A 27,308-nucleotide genomic window follows, 5' to 3' on the forward strand; every position below is an offset into this window, starting at 1 on the left:
TCTAAACAATTTTCTGGAGGAAACAGCGTTGCAGATTTTGGGGGGGAAGTGTCCCTTCAGTTCTATTGTTACTATCCCACTCCATCCCAGCACTTCGCAACCACAAGCGCTCACAAGCAATATGTTTCTACAAAAACCTAACACCTACTGTGGAGGGACTGCAAGTCATCAGATTTACAGCTGCAGCGAGTCCAGTCCTGGCCGTCTGTCCTGCTGCTCCGCTGCCAGCATCTTTCTAAATATAGACTGACCCCTTCTGATTCGCACTTCGCTGTAAGGGGCTCATCATGAATTAATACGAACCTGGCAGGACACATCTTTCTCATGGTGTCTCTCTAAACACAACACGTACTCGACCACACCTCTCAGGACACATTTTCTGTAAAGGGTGACATTTTTGGCCCGATGCTTGACAAAAACCAGTGGATAAAATGGATAAATGTTTTTTGGTCAATGCAAAATTGAGGTGTGTGCAACTGGACGCCAACTTCCCTCCTGAACTTGATGGAAAAAGCCTGTGTGTCTGAGAGTAAGGCCCAGAGCTTGCAGATAATGAACTTACCACTAAATCCCAGTTATTAAGCTCTAACAGAGTGATTGCCTCTGCAATGTTGTCAATTCCTGTGCAAGCCTGTGGGGAGAAGAAAAAAAACAATGAATTAGAAAAGAGAAATGCATTGTGTGATGTTCTGCTGCAGTTTATTAGATGAAACACTCAGATCTGCATAAAAAAATACATTCCACAACAAAAGAAAAGAGACAGAATGAAAACAAAAGGAGGGTTTGACTGCTATGACACTCAGCAATGTCTTGATCAAAGCAAGTTCTGCAAACACTGAACTTTCTAGGAGAGAGGAAAAATTAAAACATTCAGAAAAACTAATTTTTGATACTAGAAACAGTAAGCAAGCAGTGGCTGGTATTTGTACTGTTTACACACAGACACCTTAAACTTCTAAAGCTGCATAACAGGCTAAACAAAGTGTATTCTTTAAAGTGTAATAGGATTACAGTGCCACACCAACATCAACTGCTGCTTTCATGATATCTGAGCTTTATCTGTTTGTTTTCTCCCTGAAATTTAAAAGGAGGGAGGTGATAAGCCAGATGTGTCGTGTCATTTCTTCTTCTGATCCTTCACAGAATCAAAACACATTTTCAGATTCAAAGCAACACATAAACCACATGACAAGAAACTGGAGCATTAATGTCAGCAGCATTACAAAAACAAAAAAATCCTATCACTCATTTAAATGTCAAAAAGCCTCAAGCAAGATGAACCTTCAGGAAAATAGAAGAGAATTCAAGTTCTGGGATGTTCAAATGTTGGGCATTTTCTGTATCAACACCAAGAACATGGAAGTACTTGGACGGTGGTAGATCAGTTCATAAAATCCTCCAGGAGGCTGGTCAAAGGGGAACGATGAGATGGTGATGTAACTCTGCTGGTTAACCCCATTTTATTAACACCTAGAAGCTTCAAAACAACCTGTCAAACAAAACTATTATTAACACAGGTTTTTATTTGCAAAAAAAGAAGCTTTTAAATAATTTAACCTTATTCTAAATGATACAATGATATGTGCTCCTTTGCACAGTAGTTCCAGAAGAGTTGTTTTATTATTATTATTATTATTATTATTATTATTATTATTTTAACAGTTTGTACAATTAGCCTGCAGTGACACAGACACATCCTGAAGGATACTGTTGATCTAGATTTACTTTAAAGGAAAAGAATTTTGTTATTTACTGATAAAAGATGATTTCATTAACTCATCAAGGCAAACAATAATAAAGCTTAGGATATGATGATTTAATTTTGGCAAAAGGGTCGAAAGTAACGTCCCCTCTAGCCACAGTTAAAGCTCAAAAGAAGGACACATGGGACATTTAGAAGAAGTTTGGCATGACTGATGATAACAAGAGTTTAAAATCTACACTGGTCATATCTGTAAACACCACCAACACAGACTTTTTTCACACAAAGGTGAAATGTTGAAATGTAGGTACTGAAACTATAGTTTTGTCAGTCTTTTGATGACTCTATGCTGTCACTGTTTTTCTGTTTTTACTGTAAAACAGAGCAGTAAAATACCTGGCTGTGTTACATTTATGACATCTTTAAGCAACAAGTGCTCCACAAAACCACTCTGTAAAACAAGAATTTCAGTTCTTACTTTTGAGGTAAAAACAGCATGTAGCATCTCCAAAAAACCCCTCACTGCTGACACTTGTGTTGTCTGTAATATTTTAAAGTCACACCCACAAGTTTCTGTTTCTTACTGATAGCTGATTCAAACAGAGAGATAAAACATAGGTCACACACTAAAGGGAAAACATGCTTTTAAAGTTGCTCAGACTCTCTCTTGACATTTAAAGGGCTTGTAATCATGCCTTAAGTACTTGATGCTTTAGAAGAAATTAATGTTTATCTATTTTAATGTTGTTTCTGTTAAATGTAGATCAACCGTTTCATGTAGTACAACTCTGGTGCAATTCTTAACCAGATTCCCCAGTAGCAACATAAAACTACTAAACTATCTAACCAAAGAGGGAATAACTGGCTCAAACATTAGAAAATTACAAATACTACATTGTTGTTTGATCACTGTAGTAATCTATGGGATTTAAGGCTACAGGAGAAAACTTTAAATGTGGCGCCTCCTTTACAATCTTCAGAAATTACATTCCAGTGTTGTGTTAACAATAATACTTTTTTTTTTTTTTTTTTTGGCAGTTTTAGCTCTATAAACTGGCTTCCCAAAGTGTGATGAGGTGTTGATGCCATGTCACCTAACTCTAATTAAACAATACATCTGCTGTGGCCTGTCTGAATCTGAATGAGTCACTTAATATTGCTGAAAAATTAATCCATTTGAAACATGCATTTAGCAAATTGCAAAGGCTGCAATTCAAGGACATACAAGGTGTAGCTATTAATGACACTGCTGCTATTTTCAAAGGGGGGATTTTTCCATTTCACTGCCAGACATTTGCAGCAGTGACATTATTGTGTGTATAGATAAATTTATAGAATGTGACCTCCCTCATCATTCAACCAAAACGTGACACCGAGTAGCAGAGTAACAACAAAAACACATTTTATTGTATCATAACTAGTTGTAGTTTGATGAACTGCCATCACACAAGGACAGAATTTTCTCTACTGAAATCATAAATAAGCTTGATGTTAAGCCTATAGGTAAACTTTTCCTCCTCAAATACTTTTCAGCATCTCTTCTCTCCGGGCATTTTGAACAGTGGTCACCCAAACAACCGAAATTCTAACCAGCACCAAGATATGTGAGCACATCACTCATGTTTCAGCCTCTTTCCAGCGGCTTGCACTATGTTTAAGGATAGATTTTATTATGTACTCATTCTCTCCTAGCTATATTTCTAACCTTTTAGTACCATATGCACCAGTATGCACTTTGAGATCTTTAGGCAAAGGTCTTTTTCAAGCTCCACTGGCCCAGCTGAAAGGGGATAGAACGTTTGCAGTCGGGGGCCCCGAGGCTCTAGAACGATCTGCCCAAGAAATCCAGGTCAGGTTAGTCTGTGATCTCTTTTAAGTCTCTCTTTAAAATATAAGCTGCACACCAAATCGTATACTGTGTCTTTTTACTGTATGTACATGCTACAGCTGCCCACACAAAGTATACTGCTTCATACAGGACGCATCCAAGTGGGACACACTGCTTCATCATAATATCGCCCCTGAAACTTTGACCGTCGCAGTGTGTAGAGTGAAATGAGCCGCCGTCTGTCTGTCTGTCTGTCTGAAGCTCAAACTTGTTTATACTCATGCGAGACACTGTGATGTAACTGTGCAGAGGACCGTGGGTCAGAATAGCCAGAAAAACATGCAGGCTTCCATACTGCAAAATTTCACCAAATATAGTAGGACAGTGTATTGAGAAAGACTAAATCTTTTTCTGCCGTATTATATTGTATGGTAGCATGGAAATTGAAACACACCCATACTTTTATTGCCGAATCTTTCCTGATTTTATTTCAGTTTTAATTTCTTTTGAATTGTCTGTTATTGCTTTTCAAATATGTATTATTTTCAAATTTCTAACACTGTGTTGGTTTTACACTCCTTACTGTGTTTTCCCTGTATTTTAAATCTGATCATTTTATGTCTGTTTTATTTTGCTGTCTTTTGTAACTTAGCTTACTTTCACTATAAAATAAGAAACCCTAGTACATCAGTATGTCATTTGTCTCTCTTACTTTCAACTAGCCTCTAAACTACAAGAGCATAATGCAACTCCTCCAATTCAGTTATGTCTTCTGGTTTTTGAGAGATTTTCAGTTGCCCCATCTGTGATCCCATATGAAACATTTCTGATGGCGCCCCTACATATAAAACAACGGCCTTGAAGTTGCTTGCAGTTCTAAAAAACTCTGCATTTCTCTCTCTCTATCTGTGTAAAAAGCTCCATGGGATCTTCCAGGAAGGGTCATATTATTTTCCACGTGAACTGACTGGTCAGTAGGCTGTGTTTCTAAATACACTGATTTTTAATCTTGAACAGAAGCATGCTCAGCATCAGTTACTATAATAATCACGTACCCAGTAAGACATGCACCGACCGAGCTGAATTTGACGTTACTCTGCCAACCTTTAATCTCACTAGGTCTGTTGTCAAACTAGTCTTATTATTTAATAGCCACACCTCATATATCATGCAGCCTGTCTGACCAGGGTTTAATCTGATAAATTCATGCCATCCTCCTTTTGATAGTATCTCACTGCATAATAAAGTGAAACTGCAATATCTATCAGAAAAATCTGAAGTCTTTCAGCCTTATTATACATCCCAACTCACCTCAAATGTAATGCAAACTAGTAAACAGTGGAAAGTATGTGCTTGGTTACTGATTAAGTCAGTTGTCAAACGTTTTTAAAGTGAAATTGCTGGTTGAAAACACGCAGCTACAACAACACAACATGCACAAAGAGGAGGCCAGCAGTCAATTCAGAGAACGCTGCTTTAGTGCAGATACCAAATAAACAGGAAGCTAAAGGATTATTTTCAGAACTGAACTGGGCTAAAGAAGCTGTTGTCTTCGAGGCGGAGGCAGTTTCTGACAAGGCTTTAGAACAAAACAACCAGCTGACAGCCACCATAGCTCTGTTTCAGCTGTTTGTCCAGAAAGGGACCTGGAAACCGGCGGAAAACACGAACTGACGCGCAGTTCCCTGTACATATTGTAAATATTATTACTACTGTTCTATTATTATTTTATTTCTATTACTACGTCTATTGCTACATAAGCTGCTGTAACAATATGAATTTCCCCTGGCGTGGGGAGAAATAGAGGACTTATCTTATCTTAGTTAGTGTCGGCAGCTTTGAGAGGCCGTTATCTAGTTAGCAAGGTCGCAGCTAGTGTGTGAGTCCAGAGTCACTTAGTGAGCTGTCAGTGTGTCTAGTTATCTAGTTATGTAGTTATCTAGTTATCCAGTTAGCTGTCAGTGTGTCTAGTTATCTTAGTTATCCAGTTATCCAGTTAGCTGTCAGTGTGTCTAGTTATCTAGTTAGCTGTCAGTGTGTCTAGTTATCTAGTTAGCTGTCAGTGTGTCTAGTTATCTAGTTATCTTAGTTATCTAGTTATCCAGTTAGCTGTCAGTGTGTCTAGTTATCTTAGTTATCCAGTTAGCTGTCAGTGTGTCTAGTTATCTAGTTAGCTGTCAGTGTGTCTAGTTATCTAAGTTATCTAGTTACCCGGTTAGCTGTCAGTGTGTCTAGTTATCTAGTTATCTTAGTTATCTAGTTATCCGGTTAGCTGTCAGTGTATCTAGTTATCTAGTTATCCAGTTAGCTGTCAGTGTATCTAGTTATCTTAGTTATCTAGTTATCTAGTTAGCTGTCAGTGTGTCTAGTTATCTAGTTATCTTAGTTATCTAGTTATCCAGTTAGCTGTCAGTGTGTCTAGTTATCTTAGTTATCCAGTTAGCTGTCAGTGTGTCTAGTTATCTAGTTAGCTGTCAGTGTGTCTAGTTATCTAAGTTATCTAGTTACCCGGTTAGCTGTCAGTGTGTCTAGTTATCTAGTTATCTTAGTTATCTAGTTATCCGGTTAGCTGTCAGTGTATCTAGTTATCTAGTTATCCAGTTAGCTGTCAGTGTGTCTAGTTATCTAGTTATCTTAGTTATCCAGTTAGCTGTCAGTGTGTCTAGTTATCTTAGTTATCTAGTTAGCTGTCAGTGTGTCTAGTTATCTAGTTATCTTAGTTATCTAGTTATCCGGTTAGCTGTCAGTGTATCTAGTTATCTAGTTATCCAGTTAGCTGTCAGTGTGTCTAGTTATCTAGTTATCCAGTTAGCTGTCAGTGTATCTAGTTATCTAGTTATCCAGTTAGCTGTCAGCGTGTCCAGTTATCTAGTTATCTTAGTTATCTAGTTAGCTGTCAGTGTATCTAGTTATCTAGTTATCCAGTTAGCTGTCAGTGTATCTAGTTATCTAGTTATCCAGTTAGCTGTCAGCGTGTCCAGTTATCTAGTTATCTTAGTTATCCAGTTAGCTGTCAGTGTATCTAGTTATCTAGTTATCCAGTTAGCTGTCAGTGTATCTAGTTATCTAGTTATCCGGTTAGCTGTCAGTGTGTCTAGTTATCAAGTTATCTTAGTTATCCAGTTAGCTGTCAGTGTATCTAGTTATCTAGTTATCCAGTTAGCTGTCAGTGTATCTAGTTATCTAGTTATCCAGTTAGCTGTCAGTGTGTCTAGTTATCTTAGTTATCTAGTTATCCAGTTAGCTGTCAGTGTATCTAGTTATCTAGTTATCCAGTTAGCTGTCAGCGTGTCCAGTTATCTAGTTATCTTAGTTATCTAGTTTCCAGTTAGTTGTCAGTGTATCTAGTTATCCAGTTAGCTGTCAGTGTGTCTCGTTATCCAGTTAGCTCTCAGTGTGTCAGCTCCAGTGCTAACCCAGAAAGCTGCTGTTTAGACGGCAGCCTGGAGAACTTCAGCCATCACCGACATGATACTGAACACAATAACAGATAAAGGAGAAGGAAACATACCTGAAATTCAGCTAGAATCATCTCTGTCCATACTGCTGAACATAATAATATACTAACAGTTAGTAGAAGGAGATTTACCTGGAAATCAGCCAGAATCATTTCTCTCCATGTTACTGAACATAATATAATAACAGATAAAGGAGAAGGAAACAGACCTGAAAATCAGCCAGAATCATCTCTCTATCCATGCTAATGAACATAATAATATAACAATAGATAAAGGAGAAGGAAACAGACCTGGAAATCAGCCAGAATCATCTCTCTATCCATGCTACTGAACATAATAATATAATAACAGATAAAGGAGAAGGAAACAGACCTGAAAATCAGGCAGAATCATCTCTCTATCCATGCTACTGTCGCTGCTCCCGGAGGCCATGGCGATGACTGGCTGAAAGCGGGACATAATAATATAATAATAACAGGTAGTAGAAGGATATTTACCTGGAAATCAGCCAGAATCATCTCTCTATCCATACTACTGTCGCTGCTCCCGGAGGCCATGGCGATGACTGGCTGAAAGCGGGTTAGCTTTAGCGTCTTCTTCCAGCGGCTCTCGTCGCTTTGTCGCCTCTCAGAAAGACTCTGGAACCAATAAAACCGGTTATTCAGACGTGGCGCGCAGAGGAAGGCCTGCAGGTTGTAAATGCGAGCCTTTCTGGGGATTAAACGGCCTCAGGGGGACAGAATTCAGGAAAGTAGCGTCGCAGTCTTCACTTAGCATTATGCTCAGCTAGCACACTGCTCTTTACGGTACGGACGGAAAGCCGCTGCAGCTGCCGTAAAACTCTCGACGCGAGGACGTAAATTTAATAGACGAATCTTTTTTTCCTCCTTTTTCATTCCACTGGAAAGAATACTACTAAATGCTACTAAATTTAAAAAATATATACAAAAATAAATAAATAAATAAAATAATAATAATAATAATAATAATAATAATAATAATAATAATAATAATAATAATAATAATAATAATAATAATAATGATGATGACCATACAATGCATATTTTATCTTCATTCATTTGTAATCATTTCTCCTTTTTTTGCCATTCTATTCCTACTTGGGGGAAAATGCTAATAGTAAAATTACGGAGAAGAAGAAATATAAAACAATAAATAATAATAAATAGAATGACAAAATAATTTTCCTGGAAAAAATAATACAACAAAAATAACACAATTAAATTAAAAATTCTTTTCATTTTTCTTTATTTTGTTTATAGCCACTGGATTTAAGAATAATAATAAATAGATGTATACATATAAAAATAAATAAATATATGCAGCAATAAATTATAACATAACAATAAAGTCATTAAAAATATGTTTTTTTGTCTTCATTTTATGACAGCCAGAAATAATAATATAACAATAACAGACACATAGCAATAAATAACAATAAATATACAATAAATAGCCATGTAACAATATAAACTCTTTCTCATTGTACCAACACCAGAAATACTCCTAATACTACATATTACTAACAATAAAAAAAAAAAATTATTATTATTGTTATTATTATAAATTGATAAATACACATTTAAAAAATGCATATATACAACAATAAATTCTAACATAATAAATAGAATGACAAAATCAGATTCTTGAAAAATAACCATAATAACCAATAATATAACAAAAATAATACGATTAAATAAAATATTTTTTTCATTTTATAGCCACTGGATTTATTATTATTATTATTATTATTATTATTATTATTATTATTATTAATAATAATAATAATAATAATAATAATAATAATAATAATAATAATAATAATAATAATAATAATAATAATAATAATAATAATAATAAATATATATATACACATAAAAATAAAAAATATATATACACACCTGGAAATAGTAATTATAACAATAAATAAACACAACAAGAAAAAAATTTCCCTACTGTCAGTGGTGTGTGTGTGTGTGTGTGTGTGTGTGTGTGTGTGTGTGTGTGTGTGTGTGTGTGTGTGTGTGTGTGTGTGTGTGTGTGTGTGTGTGTGTGTGTGTGTGTGTGTGTGTGTGTGTGTGTGCATATGTGTATATATGGAGGGAGGGATGGATGGGTTTTTCTTGTTTGTAATGTTTTTAAATGTTGTAAAGGCCTTTGTGTTGCATTTTAAAGTGAAAAGTGCTCTATAAATACTGTAAAGTTTGATTGATTGATTGAATAATAATAATAATAACCATATCTACACACACACAGCTGTAGCAAATTTGAAGTCTTTCAGTCTTTCATTACATTAAAGCAGCACTGCAGAGAATCCAGGAGACAACTGAGAGTCATCATCATATTAGTGGTGGAACACAGAGGCTGCAATCATGAATAACATTATTCAAATACAGCAGAAAGAAACAACCCTGTGAGACTCCACGTGATATGAGGGCGGTTAAAGACAAAAAACTGTCAACAGTAACTTTAAGTCTCTGTTTGATGAGTACAATGAAAACCAGTTCAGTGCAGTTACAGCTCTGATGAGAATTATTTGATCTACCTGTCAATACGACAGTTATATTGTCATAAATCATAAAATTGGAAGTGGAATTTCATGAGATTATTTCTTTATAGAAATAATTAAAAACATGGAATCAACATGTAAGTTTCCACAGTGCCCACAGGTGTCACCAATACTCTGCAGCCTGGAGTTCAGCTGAAAAGTCCCTGAATTTCTGTCACATGATTGTTGGTTTCTGCTGAATCACTGGAGGCTTCGTGGTTGCTCAGAGAAGCACAGAATTTTTAGTTTTGGGCAGAATCTTGTTCGAACAAATGCTTTATTTTTGACAAATTTTAAAATGTGACCTGTACAGACGAGTGATTTTGATGAAATATTCATTTTAAACTTAGATGTGGTTATTTTTACTAACGGACTTGAACGTCGCAGATGATTACTTCAGGGACTGTTGGAAAGTTGAAAATCCAACGAACCTTTCAGTTTTTATAATCTGTGGCTCTGATAAATGGTGTAAACGATGACATCCATTTGAAACCCACTGGAGGGTTTGGGGGTTCAGTTTGTCCATAAAATGAAGCTTTTAATCTTATTTTTGTTCATCAAAATCGCTGGACCAACAGTGTGGAGGACATGATGTGTGCGCAAAAGTGTGCCAAAATGCGCTGATTCCAGATTCATAAAGCCCCGTGCCATATCTTGCCTCACAGGAATGGTGGTTTTATGTGGGCTGGAGTTAAAAAACAAACATTAGAGTTAACGAGGAAAATGAAAGGTCAGATTATTGATGTCCTGAACTGTCAGGCGTGAGGTGTCCTGTAACTCTGACTGCGACACGTGCCTGTTTCACCTTGACTGGACCAAGTCCAGTTCGATCCCTGGCACAGAAAACGCGCAAAACCAACCTTTGTGTCTTTACGCACAGCCATTACGCACCATGTTGTGTACTTAAAACACCCTATTGACCGACTGCTGATTAGAGCACCTCTCATATGACCTGATTTTACTTCTTTTTTTCAAATCTGGATGTAAAAACTCTATGTAGGGTTAGAGTATACGTTATCTGGCCATGGATGGAAGCGCTCTCTTGGTTTCTGTGCGTAAAGTGGCGCATGTGTTCCTTTCATGAGCGCGCAGCAGGCCGGGCCTCCAAACACATGACCTCGATGCTGCTGAACCAAACAGGGACTTTTGAGGCTTTATAAAATCTCATCACTAGAGGGCAGATGAGGAGAGGAAACAGGGATGTCGCCTCCAGTCTGTGACAGCCTGCTGCAAAGCAAGATGAAGCCGTCGAAGTTGCTTCTTATTCGGTAGTGACGGGGAACAGCATGGGAAATGGCCTCCTTTTTGCATTTTCACATTAAGAATAAAGGTTTCATAAAGCAGCCAGTCTAGTCCACATTATTCCATAGTGAGTTTTGATGTGGACCTTTTCTAATGTGGTCCAGGAGTAAAAATGCAGCGAAATCTCCCCTTTTTCATGCTTTCATGTGACAGTGGGCATTAATAGAGTATTAAGGCTTTACCTGAAATATCAGACACTGTTTTACATAAGTAAATGTGACAAAAATCAGAGGATAAGTGGTTCTGCTCTGGTGTTCAGTCTAAGTTTCCCTTGTGTTTCCCCTTAACTGTCGATCGAGCAGCGTCCAACCAGAAACCGACTTCAGCCCCCGTCTCTCCGCGGCACCTTGTCACCGTTACGTTGTTGACTATTATGGTTTGTCTCTGTCAGTCCAGCCAATCACAGCAGCGCATCTTTTTGGGCAAAAATTTAAACTGTATTTTGTCAGCTGAGCCGGAGAGGCACAAATTGTGTCGCAGTGCCTCAAACCTGCTTTTTTGTTTGTTTGCTTCAGGACGCATTTTCACCGAAGAGATGTTTTACTGAGCTGGGATGCTTAGTTTTGATTTTTCTTTATTATCTAAAATACAAAAATAGATTCGAGGAGAAAATCAGTGTGACATCGCGGTGGCTCGTTGAGGATCTTCGAGGTCAGGATGGCTTTTGAAAATGAAAGGAGCGCTGTTTTTGCGCAGCTCGGCTCTCCTCTCTGATGCGAGAAATGACGCACTTTTTTTTTTTTTTTTTTTTTTTAGTTTGGGTACATTTCTTTAAAAAATGAGCGGGAATGCACAGTGAATGACATCACATGTTTCGATATATATCACGTTTTATTGGCTGATTTTCAGCCGTTTTTACTCTTATTAACACTGATGCGTGCAGCTCCGGGGAAGAGGATGACACCTGGAGGGAGGCTCGTGTTTCACTCTCTTTCAAAATAGGTACGTTTATTTTATTATTGTTTCCTGCTTGTTTTTTCCGTTTAAATATCACATTGAAGTTGTTACAGTTGCAGATAAACTGCCTCTACACCAAACAGGTCTAAAATCTTATCAACAAATATTCAATTTTTCTATTAAATTCAACGTTTGCACCAAATAACATCGACTCACAGGACAACAGAGCTGCCAGGTGGAAAAATAATTGTAGTTTTTGCATTTTTTCCATGTAATTATGACCCCGAGTGCAATAAAAGTGAATAAAAACTGACTTAAGTGAGTCTGTAAGAGGGAGTAGAAAAGGTTTTGCAGATGCATTGGGCAACCAAACACGTAGAAAATCTTAAAATGTCATTTCTCTAGTCGTTAATTTGAATTTGGACTTAAATTAGAGATTTATAGCACGTCTTTTTTGAATTTATGACGAATATGAAGGTGTAAAAATGAAAATAGATCATTAAATCGACTATAATTGTGCAAAATTCATGTTTGGGTTCTCAAATATGAGCAAAAGTGAAAAATATTTTTGAACTGTAATACACACACACACACACACACACACACACACACACACACACACACACACACACACACACACACACACACACACACACACACACACACACTACTGTTTAAGCACTGAGCAGGTCTGTAGTAGCAGAATATGTTCTGGAGAAGGATTGCTTAACTAACACATAGAATTCATTTTAAAAAAAAGACATTGTTTTGAGTAAATAATCAGTATTTTGACTTAAATTGTGCAGATTCCTGAGCTGTAGAGATTTACTACACGTTGTATTTCAAAATAATAATGCTAGACTATAGACTATGATGGTGGAAAAGTGAAAATATATCATTAAGTCGCCTGTAACGGTGCAAAATTAATATCTTCTTTCTCTTGGTGGAGGATGAGCAAAAGTGAAAATGAAGACTGAACCATATATTATTATTGTTTGCTGTATTGGCAATGAAGAGAAGCAGAATCAGTCAGAAACACAGTTAACTCATTCTCCACATGGTAGCAGAATATGTTCTGGAGCAGAATTGAACAACTAACACATAAAATTCATTAAAAACTGTCATTTTGTTTTTCGTAAATAATGAGAATTTTACTCAAATTGTGCAGATTTCTGAGCTGTAGACATGTAGTGCATGTTTTATTTTAAAATGATGATGTTATAAGTAGAATATGAATGTGTAAAAATGAAATTTACATGATTAAGTCAACCGTGACTGTGTAAATATAACGTCTGCATCATGGGGTGGATGATTAGCAAAAGTGAAAATGAATCTCGCACCACAGTATATTGTTGTTTGATGTTTTAGCAATGAAGAGCAGCAGAATTAGTCAGAAACACAGAGTTCAGTCAGTGTCCACGAGGCAGTAGAATCTATTTTGCAGTTACATTGCAGAACTAACACAGAAAAATCATTAAAGCACTGTCATTTTTTAGTAAATTAATTGAATTTGGATGTAAAGTGTGCAGCTTACAGAGCTGTAGAGATTTACTGCACATTTTATTTCAAAATAATAATGTTTTTAGTACAATATCAAGGTGTAAAAGGGAATATATATCATTAAATCGCCTGTAACGTTGCAAAATTCATATCTGCATGTTTTCGGTTGATGATTAGCAAAAATAAAAATGAATCTTGAACCATAATATTATGTTGTTTATTGCATTAGCAATGAAGAGAAGCAGAATCAGTCAGAAACACAGTTAAGTAATTTTCCACGTGGTAGCAGAATATCATGTGAATTTCAATGTAAAGTGTGCAGATTACAGAGCTGTAGAGATTTACTGGACATATTATTTCAAAAATAATGATGCTATAAGTACAATATGAATGTGTAAAAGTGGAATATATATCATTTAATCACCTGTAATTGTGCAAAATTAATATCTGCATGTTCTTGGTGGAGGAAGAGTACAAGTAAAAATGAATCTTTAACCTCAATATATTATTGTTTATTGCATTAGCACTGAAGAAAAGCAGAACCATGGAAGTATGAGTTGTGATAAAAGATAGTTCTCTTAAACTCCTCCTCCTCACTGAAATATGTGATATAAAATAATAAATTTAGCATATATTCCAACTCCAACATCAGTATAAACAGGTGACTTTACTTTGTAATTAATTATTTTAACCGTGTGAGAAAAAAAAACGAGCAACATCCAGTTCCAGGCTCAGATGATGCAAGAGGGAGGGAGGAGTGTGAAGGAGGCGCCTCCAGAAAAGCCACTATAAAGGACCCTCTACCATCAGTATCTGAAGACTTCCTCAAACACTTGTTGAAAATCCCGGATTCTTTATTCCTGTGTCTATTTTTTTTTATAAGAATGGCTGAGAGGTCTGTGTCTGACCAGCTCTGTGATGCCTCCGCCACTGGAGACCTACAAACACTCTTGTTTTTGCTGCAAAATGGAGCAGAGGTCAATGGACGGAACAGATACAACAGAACTCCACTGCAGGTCGGTGAAAAACGTTTGAAATTTGTCGAATTTATGAGTTTTTTTTTGTCTTTTAAAGTGTCTTGTTTGTCTTCCTTGTTTGCCTGTGCTGCTGCAGGCTGCATAGCAGAGGGCCTGAGCATGTTTCCTGTAAATAGCTGCCAGCTTTGGTCCATCTTTATGCTAAATTGTCCAAAAAAGATAAATTGATGTCGTTTTTAAATAAAGACACGTGTAGTTGGCAGATGTGTGTGTGTGTGTGTGTGTGTGTGTGTGTGTGTGTGTGTGTGTGTCTTTAACTGTAGCATATCTTATCTAAGTAGGTGAAAATAGCTAAATAGTTCATTTAAACGTTGTAATTTTGCTAGAATTAATTATTTAACATCAACTTATAACAACACTCGCCTTATTCCCAGTTTTGGAGTGTTTTATGGAGCAGTCAGTGTCTTTTCTGAGCACTTTCAGTTTCAGAAGTCATGCAGCCATGTGACGAATTCTACTTTACAGCCTGATGTTCCCAGAATCTGAGTTAATAAAGAATAATCGGGTTTTATTGTGATTGTAAACGTTGTAAGGAAAGAGATACATGTTACAGAGCAGATTTAATGTTTGAGGAGAGACAGGAGAAGCAACATGGTGCTGAGGAGGAAATGGTGGCTGAGGCTGGACTGTCAGCTGCTAAAACCTGCATATCTACATATACCGAGGAATTTAGCTTGTTTTCTCTTCACCGGAGGATTATAGAAATTATTTAACACTAGAAGGCTTCATCAGCACATTCAGGAATAAAGCACTGCTGGTTTCTATTGGTGGGAACTGAGGCTGTGCATGTAGTTCTATTTGTATTTGAATATCCAACAGTACATTCAGCTAAATAATGTGGCTGAAATCAACTGTCTTTAAGCTCTTCAGTGTCTTGGATGCATTTAAATGACCAGTTTTTTATAAATTTTGCTGCTCTACAGGCAACATGGTTTATCTGATCTTTGCTCATTAAGCTACTAATAATAACAATGATTAGCTTTGCTGCTAATGCTGCATCATTTTAGTCTCCTGATGTTAAAAATGAAAGAATAAATGCATGAACTTTATTGTAATTCTGCACACAGAGATAAAGAAATTCTGCTTGGCTCATCTCTGATCAGTAAAATTAACAATTAGAAGCTTTATTATTATTAAATAAAAGGTTAAAAGAAGTTAAAATAATCAGACTAAAGCAGCAACAGAGTTATTAATGTAAAAGTAGAACCAGCAGCAGTGTAAAAGTGACTTTAGTGTAGATTTAATTAGTGCTTGTTTTTTTTGAATAATCTCTGTATATGTTTTCTGTATATTTAATCACAGTATCTATAAAATACTGTAATTATCATGACAGTAATGGGGTTCTGTATTTGTATGCCTTTGTCTTTAAAAGAAATCGTGTTATTGTTAATACTGTAAAATAATCACAGACTGTAAAATGATTTTTGTCACTAAAATCTCATTATTTTATCACCTTTTGACATTTTAATTGTTAAAAATGCTGCGGCTGCATCTAATTTTCTACTTAATTTAAAATAAACTGTTTAATCCAAACACTGACAGCAATTAAAACGCTTGGCTAAAAGTAGAATAAACAAAGAATTGAAATATGATTATGATTATTTAATCACTAGATTTTATTTTTTTAACTGGATTCTGCCACATAATTCCCTCTAAGGGTGGAGCTGCTTCTTTTCAGGATAGAAAAGAATTACTTGTGGATGACTAGTGGATGATAAAAACTAACTCTAACTGACCTTTTAATAGCAGAACTAATGGCTCTGTGACATTTGTGCTGATTATTTCCCTTTAAAAGCACATATTATGGTTCTACTGATAATACTGCTTTAACAGCAGCAGTGCAGTAAATACACACTCAGAAATGTCTGACTGAACTCCAGGCAGAATTTCAAACGAGCAGAAGTGAAACTACAGCATTTTTAAAATCAAACTCGGTGTGTTTGAGGTGTCCTGAGAACACGAGACTTCACTGCTCTAACAGCAGAAGAGCCTCAGAGCCTGAGTGAAATTCATGTTCATTTCCTGTCAGTGAACTCGTCTCTAATCCTTCGATGCAAAAGTGGGTCAAAATGACCCACTGAGGTCGTCTTCTTACAATATCTTTGCAATGAAAAGTTTTTATCATTTCATTTTCCAGCTATTACTCAAAAACATGTTTTTGATTCCAATTCAATTTTTAAGTTACCTTTTGTACTTTTAAAGAAATTCTGCTTCATCTGTTACTACCCCAAGCTCTTCATCACTGACAATATCATATAAGAGGTGATGAACGGATTTGGAGGGACGGAGAGCAGAAGGAGGAAAAGAGTGGAAAAATGTCATTACAATTGCTGTTCTGTGTAATATTCTTATTTTTCAACGATGAAAATCTGTTATAAAATGAAAAATAAACATATTTCAAACATGAAATCATTCCTGCCTTGACAAAAACATAATACAAACAATGATTATTCTTCACCAAAATAACAAAAAATGGCAAAAAAACCCCACATTAATTCTTATATAGGTCATTTTTGACCCACTTATGGAAGAGTGGGGTATCTACGGGTGAACCAGAAGGAAAGCCCTGAGAAGAAGTTTTGGACAACCTGGAAATATCAAGAAATCAGACAGAAAACTCAAATCTGATTTCAAGTTCACCCCACTGAATGTTGTGCAATCAAAAAAGAAAAAAGAAGCAGGGAGTAGCAACCACAAGAAAACATCTTTTAAATATCAAATAATAACAATAATCCAAAATGTACATTCATTGAAGACAAGTTGTTTATTCTGCTGCTGAAAAATGAAAGAATTCACTCAAAATTCCTTTATTATGATTAATAGGAAAGATATTTACCATAGAATGCAGCTGCCAGTGAATCTAGACCATAATGCTGGATACACACTGTTGAAATCAGACGCTCCTACATGAAGGTTTTCCTTTTAATAAGCAAACAGGAAGGTTTGCATCAGTGCAGAGTCATTTACACACAGTTCTATCAGCAGAAAGCTAAATAGGATCACAATTTGCCTGAAAATATATAAAATGAGTCTGTAAAATGTGCATTAATATCTCCTGCATTGTTCAAGAGTTCCGTAAATTAATGTCAATAAAGTTCTAAAGATAAAATTAATGGAATTAATTTTACATGCAGCTGAAAAATGTCATTTAGATCAAATCTACCAAAATAAATAAACAAATACATTTAAAAATCCTCCAGGAACTGCTTTTGAGTTAGTAGAGGTTCCTTTAACATCCCAAGAGGCTTATTATTATTATTATTATTATTATTATTATTATTATTATTATTATTATTATTATTATTATTATTAATAATAATAATAATAATAATAATAATAATAACAATAATAATAATAATAATAATAATAATAATAATAATAATAATATAGTGCAATAATGTTGTGAAAACTGCAGCCCTTTTAAAAAAGTAGCTTTATTTCCCCACCGCTTTAAATAAATCACTTTTATTTTCTAAAGTCTGGTCTGAACTGTCCTTTAAATACACTTAGTGCATTTTTTCTTTAATTGTAAATTTTTCCCCTATTTTCTTGTATACTTTATTTTAAACATTTTCGGGGAGTTTTACGAAATTAGTTTGAGCTATTTTATAAAAGCTATGTGCTTTATTCCGCGTGTCTACAACAGCCGTTTAAAATGTATTTAACTGTTCAACTAAAATCTTGTGCCTGTTTTAATGTTTTATTTTGGCCAACCTCTGGGTGTGATAAGTTGCTCTCTACATTTACTTTCCTGCTCATCTATAGCTCCAGTCATTGATTATTAGTTTGATTATTCATTATCGGGGGTAAGAGGGTCATTTGTCTTCTTCACCTTCTGTTTCTCAGGTGGTGAGGTGGAGCTGCACTCCGGTCGTGGAGGCGCTGCTCTGGGCGGGGGCGGACGTCACCGTGCGCGACCCGGTGTTAAACCTCACCGTGACGCACGACGCGGCCCGCGCGGGATTCGGGGATTCGGTGTGCGCGCTGCTGAACTACGGGGCGAACGTGAACTCGGTGGACCAGCTGGGGAACCTGCCGCTGCACCTGGCCGCCGAGGAGGGCAACCTGGAGGTGGTGCAGCTGATCATCGGACTCACCGCGGACCCTGAGGCCGCCAACGGCGAAGGCCTAACCGCCCGGCAGCTCGCCGAACGCCGCGGGAAGATGGAAACTGCGCGATGCATCGACGAGTATTTGGGCCAGAGTGAGTAGCTTCTCCGGTGTCCAAGTTTCTGTGAATGCACCTAAAGTGTCCGAGCGCACGTGAAGGCGGCATTAGGTGACGACGGTGTGGAGCAGCAGCCAATCAGCAGCGAGGCCCGTCAGCAAACACCAGACAAGAAAAGCGAGAAACACTCAAACCTCTGAACATAATCAGGAGCTGAAGTTTAGTTCCGTTGCTTCCAGATGTTTGTAGGAGTTTTTCCTCTGAGTTTATTGGATAAATGCAGCATCAGGATCCGTATGAGTGTCTCCAAAAAGAGACGCAGAGCTGCGCGCAATTACGCACAAGAAGCGGTGACTTCATCAGTTCAGGTTTTCTCAGTGGCTTTGGTTCATTTCTCAGATCAGAATTGAAATTCTCCAAACTACTTGTTCAATCTTCAAATCATCGTGTCACTTGTTCTCATCAAAAAGCAGTTTCTCATTTCTCTGAACCAGCTGTAAATGCTTTGGTTCATCCATGAAATGATTCTGTCCAGTTCTCTGCTGTTTCCTCCATTATCAGCTGCTTCTGTCCTGTTGATCTAAATGTATTCTAATGGGTCTCTGTTGAATATTCTCACCTCCCACAACATTTAGGCATCAGTTCTTTAAACAAGTTGTCAGAATATATCAGGATGTTTCTATATATTTCCATTAGAGTTTTTCTAAATCTGTCCTGAATTGGTAAATTGCTCCCAGGTGAATCTTGACTTTCTCTAACGAAGAGAAATGTGTGAAGGGTTCAGGTTTTCTGTTGCCCCATTTGGCCTCCTCTGTGAAAAGGCTGAACTTAAAGTCTATTCCTGTCCATAAATCCATAAATCAATGGATTTCTTTAAATTAGGGATCTTTTTTTAAAATAGCTTTATAAGAAAATTCTTCCTGTGATTTCAAAAAACATTGCTGAACTGCAGCCAGTGTGAGAATCAGAAGTGAAACTGAGTGAGCTTCTGATTCTCACCTCTTTCATTATTACTCCGCCAAGGAACGGGCGGAGTCATGTGACGATCGGCGTACGTTTGTCTGTGAATCTGTGAATCTGTCTGTGTGAAACATTACTGAAAAACGGAGCAACACATTTGGATGAAGTTTTCAGAGAAGGTCAGAAATGACACAAGGACCAAGTGATTAGATTTTGGCAGTGATGCAGCTTATAGTCTGGATCTACAGCTTTGTTACAGATTTCCCATTGGGAGATATAGCAGCCGGCACGGCGTCGCTGTAACCATGATGTGAACAACACTGTGTCAGTTACCTGCTGACGATCACATGATTGCATCCTACTACAAACTGACTGATTTATCAGTTGGAAATCATACAAGGAACAAATGATTAAACTGTGGGCTGTTTCTGAGTCCCATCAATTCCTGCCATCCGCTACATATTTAGGTCATGCAATGCAGCAAACCCCAGCCAGACACGTTAAGTTCAGCCGTCAGCCTTATTTTGAACACAAATTCACCTTCCTGTCCTTCACTCATTCCTTCACAGTAAGAGCTTGTCTCCATTGCAGCTGCTTCTAAGTTTAGACACATCCTTTGCTAGACAGCAACAGCTGGAACCGTTGTCTTTCATCTTTATGTGAATTTTCTGACTTTTCGGCAGCGTCTTCGTCATGCCAAGAAACCGCTTCTTAGAGAATCACTTCCTGTGCTGCTGGAATGGTGACAAAATAAAAGCTCGCAACATTAAAAATACGTCTTCAAAATAAAAGCATGGCAGGAACGGTTATTTTAACAGCAGCAAAACAAAGGTTTGCCAAAAGTGATGAACTGATCAACAGACTTTTATTAGAGTCATTTACACGCAATTTGGTATTCATACATAACATGCACATGCATAACACAGCAAGGTCATTTTTTATTAAAGATTTCATCCGTCGGAAATGATACGTCAACTGAACAGCCTTGGAGGAGTACTGCACTCTCTGAGTGCTTTTCTAGTTTCTAATCTGGTGAACTGCTGCTGTTCTAGATGAAGACGTTCCTCTTTCTGCTTTTTCCTGTCTGAATGTCCCACACTGCTTTTGACCTCAGAGTTTCATTCATTCAAACACACTCATGTGGCTCTGATTGTTTTTCTTGGATGACATTTGTATTGCACCACCCTGCCATTATTTGTCACAGCCCTAAAGTTGTTTGCATGAGTGGGCATGTATTAATGAAAGCACATTTGAAAGAAAGCCAGATAAACAGGTTCAGTTGCTGTTGATGCGTTATGACTACTTGGCACCAATTTTTTTTTAAAAATATACTTTGCAGTGAAATTCAGACATTTCCTCTGAGATAGTGTTTTAATTCTGCTTTAGCCTCATAAAGCTCAGTGAGAGAATACTTTCAAAGCTACCAAATGAGGATTAGGAGTGCTGATTTACTGTCATTACTGAGTTTCAGAAAGGAGACCAAGTGGAGCCACTGGAAACGATGAGGTGGAGCACAGCAACCAAATGTCCTCTATCAAGCTGCTGTAGTGTGGACACTTAAAGAACTGCATAACTTTAGGATTTCTGTTTTTTAGAGTTAACATTACAGGTACAGTTTTGGTTATTTAGGTGTTCAATGTTTCAAAATATCTCAAGAAAACAGATGCAGAAGAGTTTAAAGCTAAGATTGAAGGAATTGTGTCTCATTTTACAGCTAATGCTACTAATTGTCTGACTAATACATGTTGGTTATTTAGACTTGGACTGACTTTATTCAGAGGGAAATTCTGTTGTTGCAGCAGCTGGATATTCAACAAAGGGGTAAACAATGAGACAACACAGAATATTAGGGAATGGTCTAAAGTGAAGGGAAAAGAAAAGAAAAGAAAAATAGAAAGAAAAAATCAACAAAATATGCAAGAGTGATACAGAAATGTGCAAATGAGCAGAATGTGCTTGTAGGGTGGTTTCATCAGCAGACAGTCACAATAATTACAAAAAGTTGTCTGGCAGTTCACAAAAAGACTTTATCACTCGGCCTGCTGACTGAACCACTGTACATACACTTTACATTGTAAACGTTATCCATTACATCTGTAAACTATCTGCACCTATTTATATCATTGCACATTAAAACACATCCTTATTTGCACATTTCTATATTATTCTGTATATTCTTGTATATATTGTTAATTTTTCTTTTCAATTTTATTTGAATCTATTCTATTTTATTTTATGTTCACTTTATACCTGACCTAATGTTCTGTGTCGTCTTGTTAAATACCAGCTGCTGTAACAACAGAATTTCCCTCTGGGGAATAATAAAGTCTAAGTCTAAGACAGAGTGATAGAGTCCTTTATGATGTGTCAGATGCAGATGCATTGAAAAGTCTTATTGCTGTGGGGAGGAATGACCTCCTGTAGCATTCCTTTGAGCAGCAGGGTCTGCTCCTCAGATTGTCCACAGTTTTACGGAGGGGGTGGGAGGTGTTGTCCATGATGTCCAGCAGGTTGGTCCTCTGCTCCACCTCCTCCTCCAGGATGACCAACCACAGACTGGGCTTTCCTGATCAGCTTGTTCAGTCTGTTGGCATCCTCCGCCTTGATGCCTTGACCACAGCAAACAAGATGGAGCTCTCCACCACAGACTGATAGAACATCAGGAGCATGTGGCTGCATACTTTGAAGGGCCTGAACCTCCTGAGGAGGTGGAGCTGCTCAGGCCCTCCAGCTTGTGGACCTCCAGCTTGTGGACCTCCAGCTTGTGGACCTCCAGCTTGTGGACCTCCAGCTTGTGGACCTCCAGCTTGTGGACCTCCAGCTTGTGGTCCAGACTGACTCCCAGCTACTTATAAGACTGGACAGGAGAGGGTGGCGACTTGTTCCTCCTCTAGTCCACCACCATCTCCTTGGTCTTCGTCACTAAAAGGCACCACTGGGATTCGAACCCAGGATCTCCTGTTTACTAGACAGACGCTTTAACCAACTGAGCCACGGCGCCACGGTCAGCAGATCGCTGGTCCAGGAAAACACACGCTGAGGTCCATTTGACATTAAAAAAAAATCTGCTTTATTTATAATTTAAACACTGAAAAATCTGTCTATGTGTGGTGAGAATTTATCAAACTTCGGTAACGTCTTTTCGCTGCTACTCAACTATTCGTTGCCATGTTTTTCTGCTTAATGATTAGAAAGGTCAAGTTCTGTACACAATGGTGCAAAAATCCTACTGTTAAACGGAAGAAATATCCCTAAAAACGAGAAGTGACATAAGCATATTTGGATTTCAGTAAACAAATCAGACTTTTACAGTAAAATAATGCCGAGCTGTGGGAAATTCTAGATTTTAAACTGTAAAGCTGTGTGTGTGTGTGTGTGTGTGTGTGTGTGTGTGTGTGTGTGTGTGTGTGTGTGTGTGTGTGTGTGTGTGTGTGTGTGTGTGTGTGTGTGTGTGTGTGTGTGTGTGTGTGTGTGGCAGCTCACCTGTCTGAGGTGAGGGAAAGTTAAAGAATTAATATGAGATCCTGATCCATCAGGTCTCCTTGTTGGGGATCATTTATTCTGATAAATCAAGTTACCTTTGTGTTTTGTGTGTAAATGCGCTCCTGTGGATCCCGCTGCTGTTTGATGCTGCATTTATTTAATAAACTCAGAGGAAAAAACACTAAAAACAGCTGGAGGCAACAAATTAAATTCAGTTCCTGCTCATGTTTTCCGATCTTTGTGCTCCTGCATGAAGCTTCCTCTGTCTCTGGACGCACAGCTGTGATTAAAGCTGCTTTCAATTACACTCGGACATCCTAGTTTCTGTAAATGAACTTGACCCATCAGACCTGATGAATATATGACAGTAATAATAGAAAGTGCCTAATGTGATGAAGGTGAAATGTGGATCTAAACGCATGGATTAACAGAACTAACGGATACAGTGAAGCTGCTGCAGGCCACGGTGCCGTGTTCAGTTAATCCGGCTCCATGGAGCCCTAGACATATTGGATTTTTAAAATTTCTGTCTGTGTGCTTTCCTTCAGTCCACCCACACCCCACGCAGCCTTCACCGTTGCCATGGTAACAGAGCTAACGGACGTGCGCAGATATCTGAACACCTGTCGTACGAAACGCTGATTGCGCTTCCCAGCGCTGTGGCGCACCGTTTATACAAACTACAGCTGCTGTCATCTGATCCAACATCCGCAATGTGCAAATACGCGCAACTTTATGTCTGTGGTCAAAGTACAAGTGTGTGTTTGTCCTTAGAACCAGAAAAAGGCCTGACATTTACGATGATAGCAGCTAATATACACTTTTATTCTGGGTGTTTATGTATTCGGCGTGTAGGATTTCCTCGTTTGGAAAAAGGTAAGAAATGAACAGTTTTCAAAAATCCTACTAGTTGCAACCTTTAAAATGTCATCCTCATGAATAAAATTAAGTTATCCTGACGCATTTATAATATTTTAATCACTAAAGGAGCTTCAGTCCCTTTTTGGCAAATAGAAACCTGCTCTATAGCAGTCAAAGTGGTCCTTTAGGAGCATTTTAACTGTTAAAGAATGACTGGATTTGTTCTAATGTAGGCCGCAGAATAAAGCAGAGACGCACTGGTATCTCCTCCCACAGGCTGCCATCAGGTTTTACTTTTAAAGGACCAGTTCCATTCTTATAATTTTCCACTTGCCAGACAGTGAGTGAAGCTCCTATAATCTGACTGAAATGACTGATTTCATTCATATTTAATGGTTACAGCCTAAAGAATGACTACAAAAAAGATCCTTTCTGTATTTTTATATATATATATATATATATAAGCTTCCTTTTAAACAGGGATATTAGACAATTCAAAGTTTTAACAGCAGAAAAATGATCATATTATTGCCCATAATCAACCTAAAAGTCAGGCCTGGTGGTACTATACGTTTAGACGACGCCGAGGTTTTACAAAACACACACTTCTGGTCTGACCACAGGCATAAAATCATGCACTTTTGCACGTTTGATCCAGATGAAAGCAGCAGTGGAAGGATATGACACCGGGAAACACATCTTTAACATGGAGCTCCACATCGGTTTCTGGCACAGAGCTGGTTAAATGAGGCAGAAACATGACGATACGTGCTCTTATCTGTTTTTGGCACAACACCGGAACGCTCCGAAGACGCACGGCGCATCTGTCTCTCCACACATTCATAACAAAACCACACAGTCAAACGTTTCACTGACCTTATGAAAAGATTGACTATACTGAGAATATTATCAGCCATTATACTGGTAAACTGCAGGCTATAAAACGAAAGAATGATTTCATTTAGTGGCACGAGGTGACGGAGCCTATTTCCGGAGCAAAGCTTTCAGTTCCTGCTGATTTGTGATGTTTCTTTTTGAAAATGCTCACAAATAAACTGCCATGCAGAGAGAATGCGCTGTTTGTTTGTTTTTTTAATCATTTCACCCAAATACCATTATTTATTAATACAAATTCTCTTCTGATTTTCGATCAAATCATATTAAATACACTTTTTTGTCCTTACGCACAGCACAAAACCACGGAATGCAGTTTCAGAACAGCGGAAAAGTCTGAGTGGAACAGCTTTTAGAACAGAATGAATGTGTTAAGAAATATACAGTATGAGCAGTTTTACACAGGTTTGCAAGATATATTAAAATAAAGAGCAGATAATCTTGGAATTCTTTTGCCAAAATGAGAATAAATGCAGGTAAGACAGCCCTAATATGCACTACAGTCACGGAAAACAGTGTTTTATAGAAGTTCTGTAAGGTTTAAATCGTGAATATGTAAATTACTCCGGTAACTCACAAAATAAATAACATTGCATGGTTTAAACCTCAATATTTACACTTGTTGGGTTCTTTAAAAACGTCATTCATATTGTTTTTTTACTGGAAGTCTCTTCGGCGCAAAGACTGCTGCTTTAAATGCGCTCTGGGAATAACTTGAAATTACTAAAAAATACAAATATAATAGAAAAATAAGAAGTAAGAACGGCAACGATACTGAAGTAGTGAAGTAATATTGCAGCAAAGAAATCATAACGAAGAATTGCACACAGAACTGAAACTGAAAATAATAGCGAGAAAGGAATATAGCAAAATGTCTCCTTAAGTCTCGGGACACAAAGAGAAACATCAAAACTGTCACCTTTAAGACATTTTTTTTACTTTATTTTATTGTTTTTAGGAAAACTTTTAGCCTGTTCCTGCCTTTAAATGTCATTTTTGTTGAGTTTTCAATCTATTTTCTATGATTTTGTTGCCATTTTAGTGTTTATTCTTTCACATGTATATACTGTATATGCTATAAAACATTGGAACAGAATGAGCTGATAAATATACAACACCTATACGTCTGTATGGACACTTGAAATGAATCTAAACACCTGAAATGTCAGAACGTTTGAATGAATTTTCGTGACTTTCAACCCTTTAAACTGCGGATCTTTGATTTCCTCACTCGGAGCCAAAAGAAAAAAGCTCCTGCTGCGTAAAAATGGGTCTTCATGGCGCAAAAACAAAACAGACAAAAAACAACGCATTCCTGCATTAGTACCTATAGGCCTGGTGTGACTGCGTGGGGAGGAGCGTGGGATCACTTTCTGGGCGGATTTGTTCACTGCAAGGAAATGACAGAAAGTGATCCAAAGGCCTGAAGGCGGAGCGTTCAGGAGGAGGAGGCAGACTGGGCGTGATGCGACAGTTCCCCCCTTTAAATCCCACATGGGTCTGGATTTGTGATAAACTCATGAGGTTTTTTGTCTTGACTGATCTGGTGTCACAGTCAAATGTGTATTTCTCATATAAATCTGTTTGATTTGATCTTGTATTAGCTTCACTTTGCGTTTCTTGTCATATTAATGACATAAACTCTTTCATTTTTTTCTTCTTCACAGACTAAAGCAAGAGGAAGAATAAAAAGAAACTGGATTCTGCTTCTGCTTTGCAAAAATATGAATATTTTATTCTATACTCTCTAAAATTTCTTGCTTCATATAACATTTCTGACATACTCCTGCAGTTAGAGACCGTTTAAATGCATGTTTTTGGAATAAAAATGGTAACTGGGAAGAGCACAAATGAAATACAACAATTGGTTCCTATATGATTAGAATACAGTTTGATGCACTCATACATTTTAAGATATTCTGGTGCATTAGAGACACATTATTCACCTGTAAAATCTTTTCTTTGTTGAGTTAATTCCACTAGATGTTTATTATTGTGATAATAATGTGAGTATTTGTGTTGAGCTCGCCTGGATTCTATTGAAATGTGTCTTAAAAACCCATCACATTGTTATGATCACAACATGTAAATTAACATCCATCTGACTGTATGAATCAAAACAGAGCATTATTGTCGATATAAAAATGCATTGCGGTTGACTTGCTTTACATTTTACAGGCATACCTCACAAAATGAGCACCAGCTAGAGTATATTGTGCCACAGTTACAGAGATGGCATTCGTGCTATCAGTCATTCACACTCTTTCGGGGACCTTCACTACTGCAGCTACATGCACATCTTCCTGAAAAACACATAAGAATTCGCTTTTTATTGTGCAAACAGACACTACTGTGTCCTTATTAGAGTCCAGGTGGACAAAGACATGAGGCAAAAGTGTTTATTTAACACCAGTTCCATAAAAAATGCTGAGAAAAGTGTGAATTCTAATGTGACTTGAATGAAACTAATAAATCAGTCTGTAGAGGTCAGTTCAAGTTCACAGTCAGGTCAAGGCAATGTTGGTTCAAGGAGTTGAAATAATCAAGTTATACTAAAGTTTGTTTTCTGTAGACTTCAATTTTTGGACCAATACTGGATGATGAAATCGAATATTATGGCAGCAAGATGCCGCAGATCCTGTACATAAAGAA

The 27,308-nt window shown here is 37.4% G+C and overlaps 2 protein-coding genes and 1 non-coding gene across 11 annotated transcripts in view; 1 reads left to right on the forward strand and 2 right to left on the reverse strand.

Annotated features, from left to right (window-relative positions):
• The window catches only part of faf1 (Fas (TNFRSF6) associated factor 1), an 84,591-nt gene extending 76,790 nt beyond the window's left edge, over positions 1-7,801 (reverse strand). For 5 of the 8 annotated variants that reach the window (XR_008604599.1, XR_008604598.1, XR_008604597.1 and 2 more), the window contains exons 1-2: positions 7,486-7,801; positions 563-631 (exon numbers count right to left, since the gene is read on the reverse strand). Coding sequence is in view for 5 of the 8 variants with exons in the window: in XM_035950201.2 (XP_035806094.1) it covers positions 563-631; positions 7,486-7,545 (129 nt within the window). In the remaining 3 variants the exon portion in view is untranslated. Of the gene's footprint in view, positions 1-562; positions 632-2,180; positions 2,232-7,119; positions 7,143-7,278; positions 7,324-7,485 lie in introns of those variants that run through there. The other 3 variants (XM_023275226.3, XM_023275387.3, XM_023275305.3) reach the window with 3 other exon arrangements.
• A 3,214-nt stretch (positions 7,802-11,015) lies between these two features.
• On the forward strand, positions 11,016-26,362 carry cdkn2c (cyclin-dependent kinase inhibitor 2C (p18, inhibits CDK4)). 2 transcript variants are annotated; one of them, XM_023274591.3, is made up of 4 exons: positions 11,016-11,798; positions 14,137-14,269; positions 18,137-18,494; positions 26,324-26,362. In XM_023274591.3, exons 2-4 carry the CDS (start codon positions 14,138-14,140, stop codon positions 26,326-26,328), a joined length of 495 nt encoding a protein of 164 aa, XP_023130359.1. In that variant the 5' UTR covers positions 11,016-11,798; position 14,137; the 3' UTR covers positions 26,329-26,362. The 2 variants fall into 2 exon arrangements, with proteins under 2 accessions (XP_023130359.1, XP_035805629.1); XM_035949736.2 differs by lacking the exon at positions 26,324-26,362 and having other exon boundaries at positions 18,137-25,619.
• Positions 22,346-22,419, reverse strand: trnat-agu (transfer RNA threonine (anticodon AGU)). The gene has a single exon. It is a non-coding gene; the product is annotated as a tRNA-Thr (tRNA).
• Positions 26,363-27,308: the final 946 nt, after the last annotated feature.

This window comes from Amphiprion ocellaris, chromosome 2 (assembly GCF_022539595.1).
Source record: "Amphiprion ocellaris isolate individual 3 ecotype Okinawa chromosome 2, ASM2253959v1, whole genome shotgun sequence".
Lineage (NCBI taxonomy): Eukaryota > Metazoa > Chordata > Actinopteri > Pomacentridae > Amphiprion > Amphiprion ocellaris.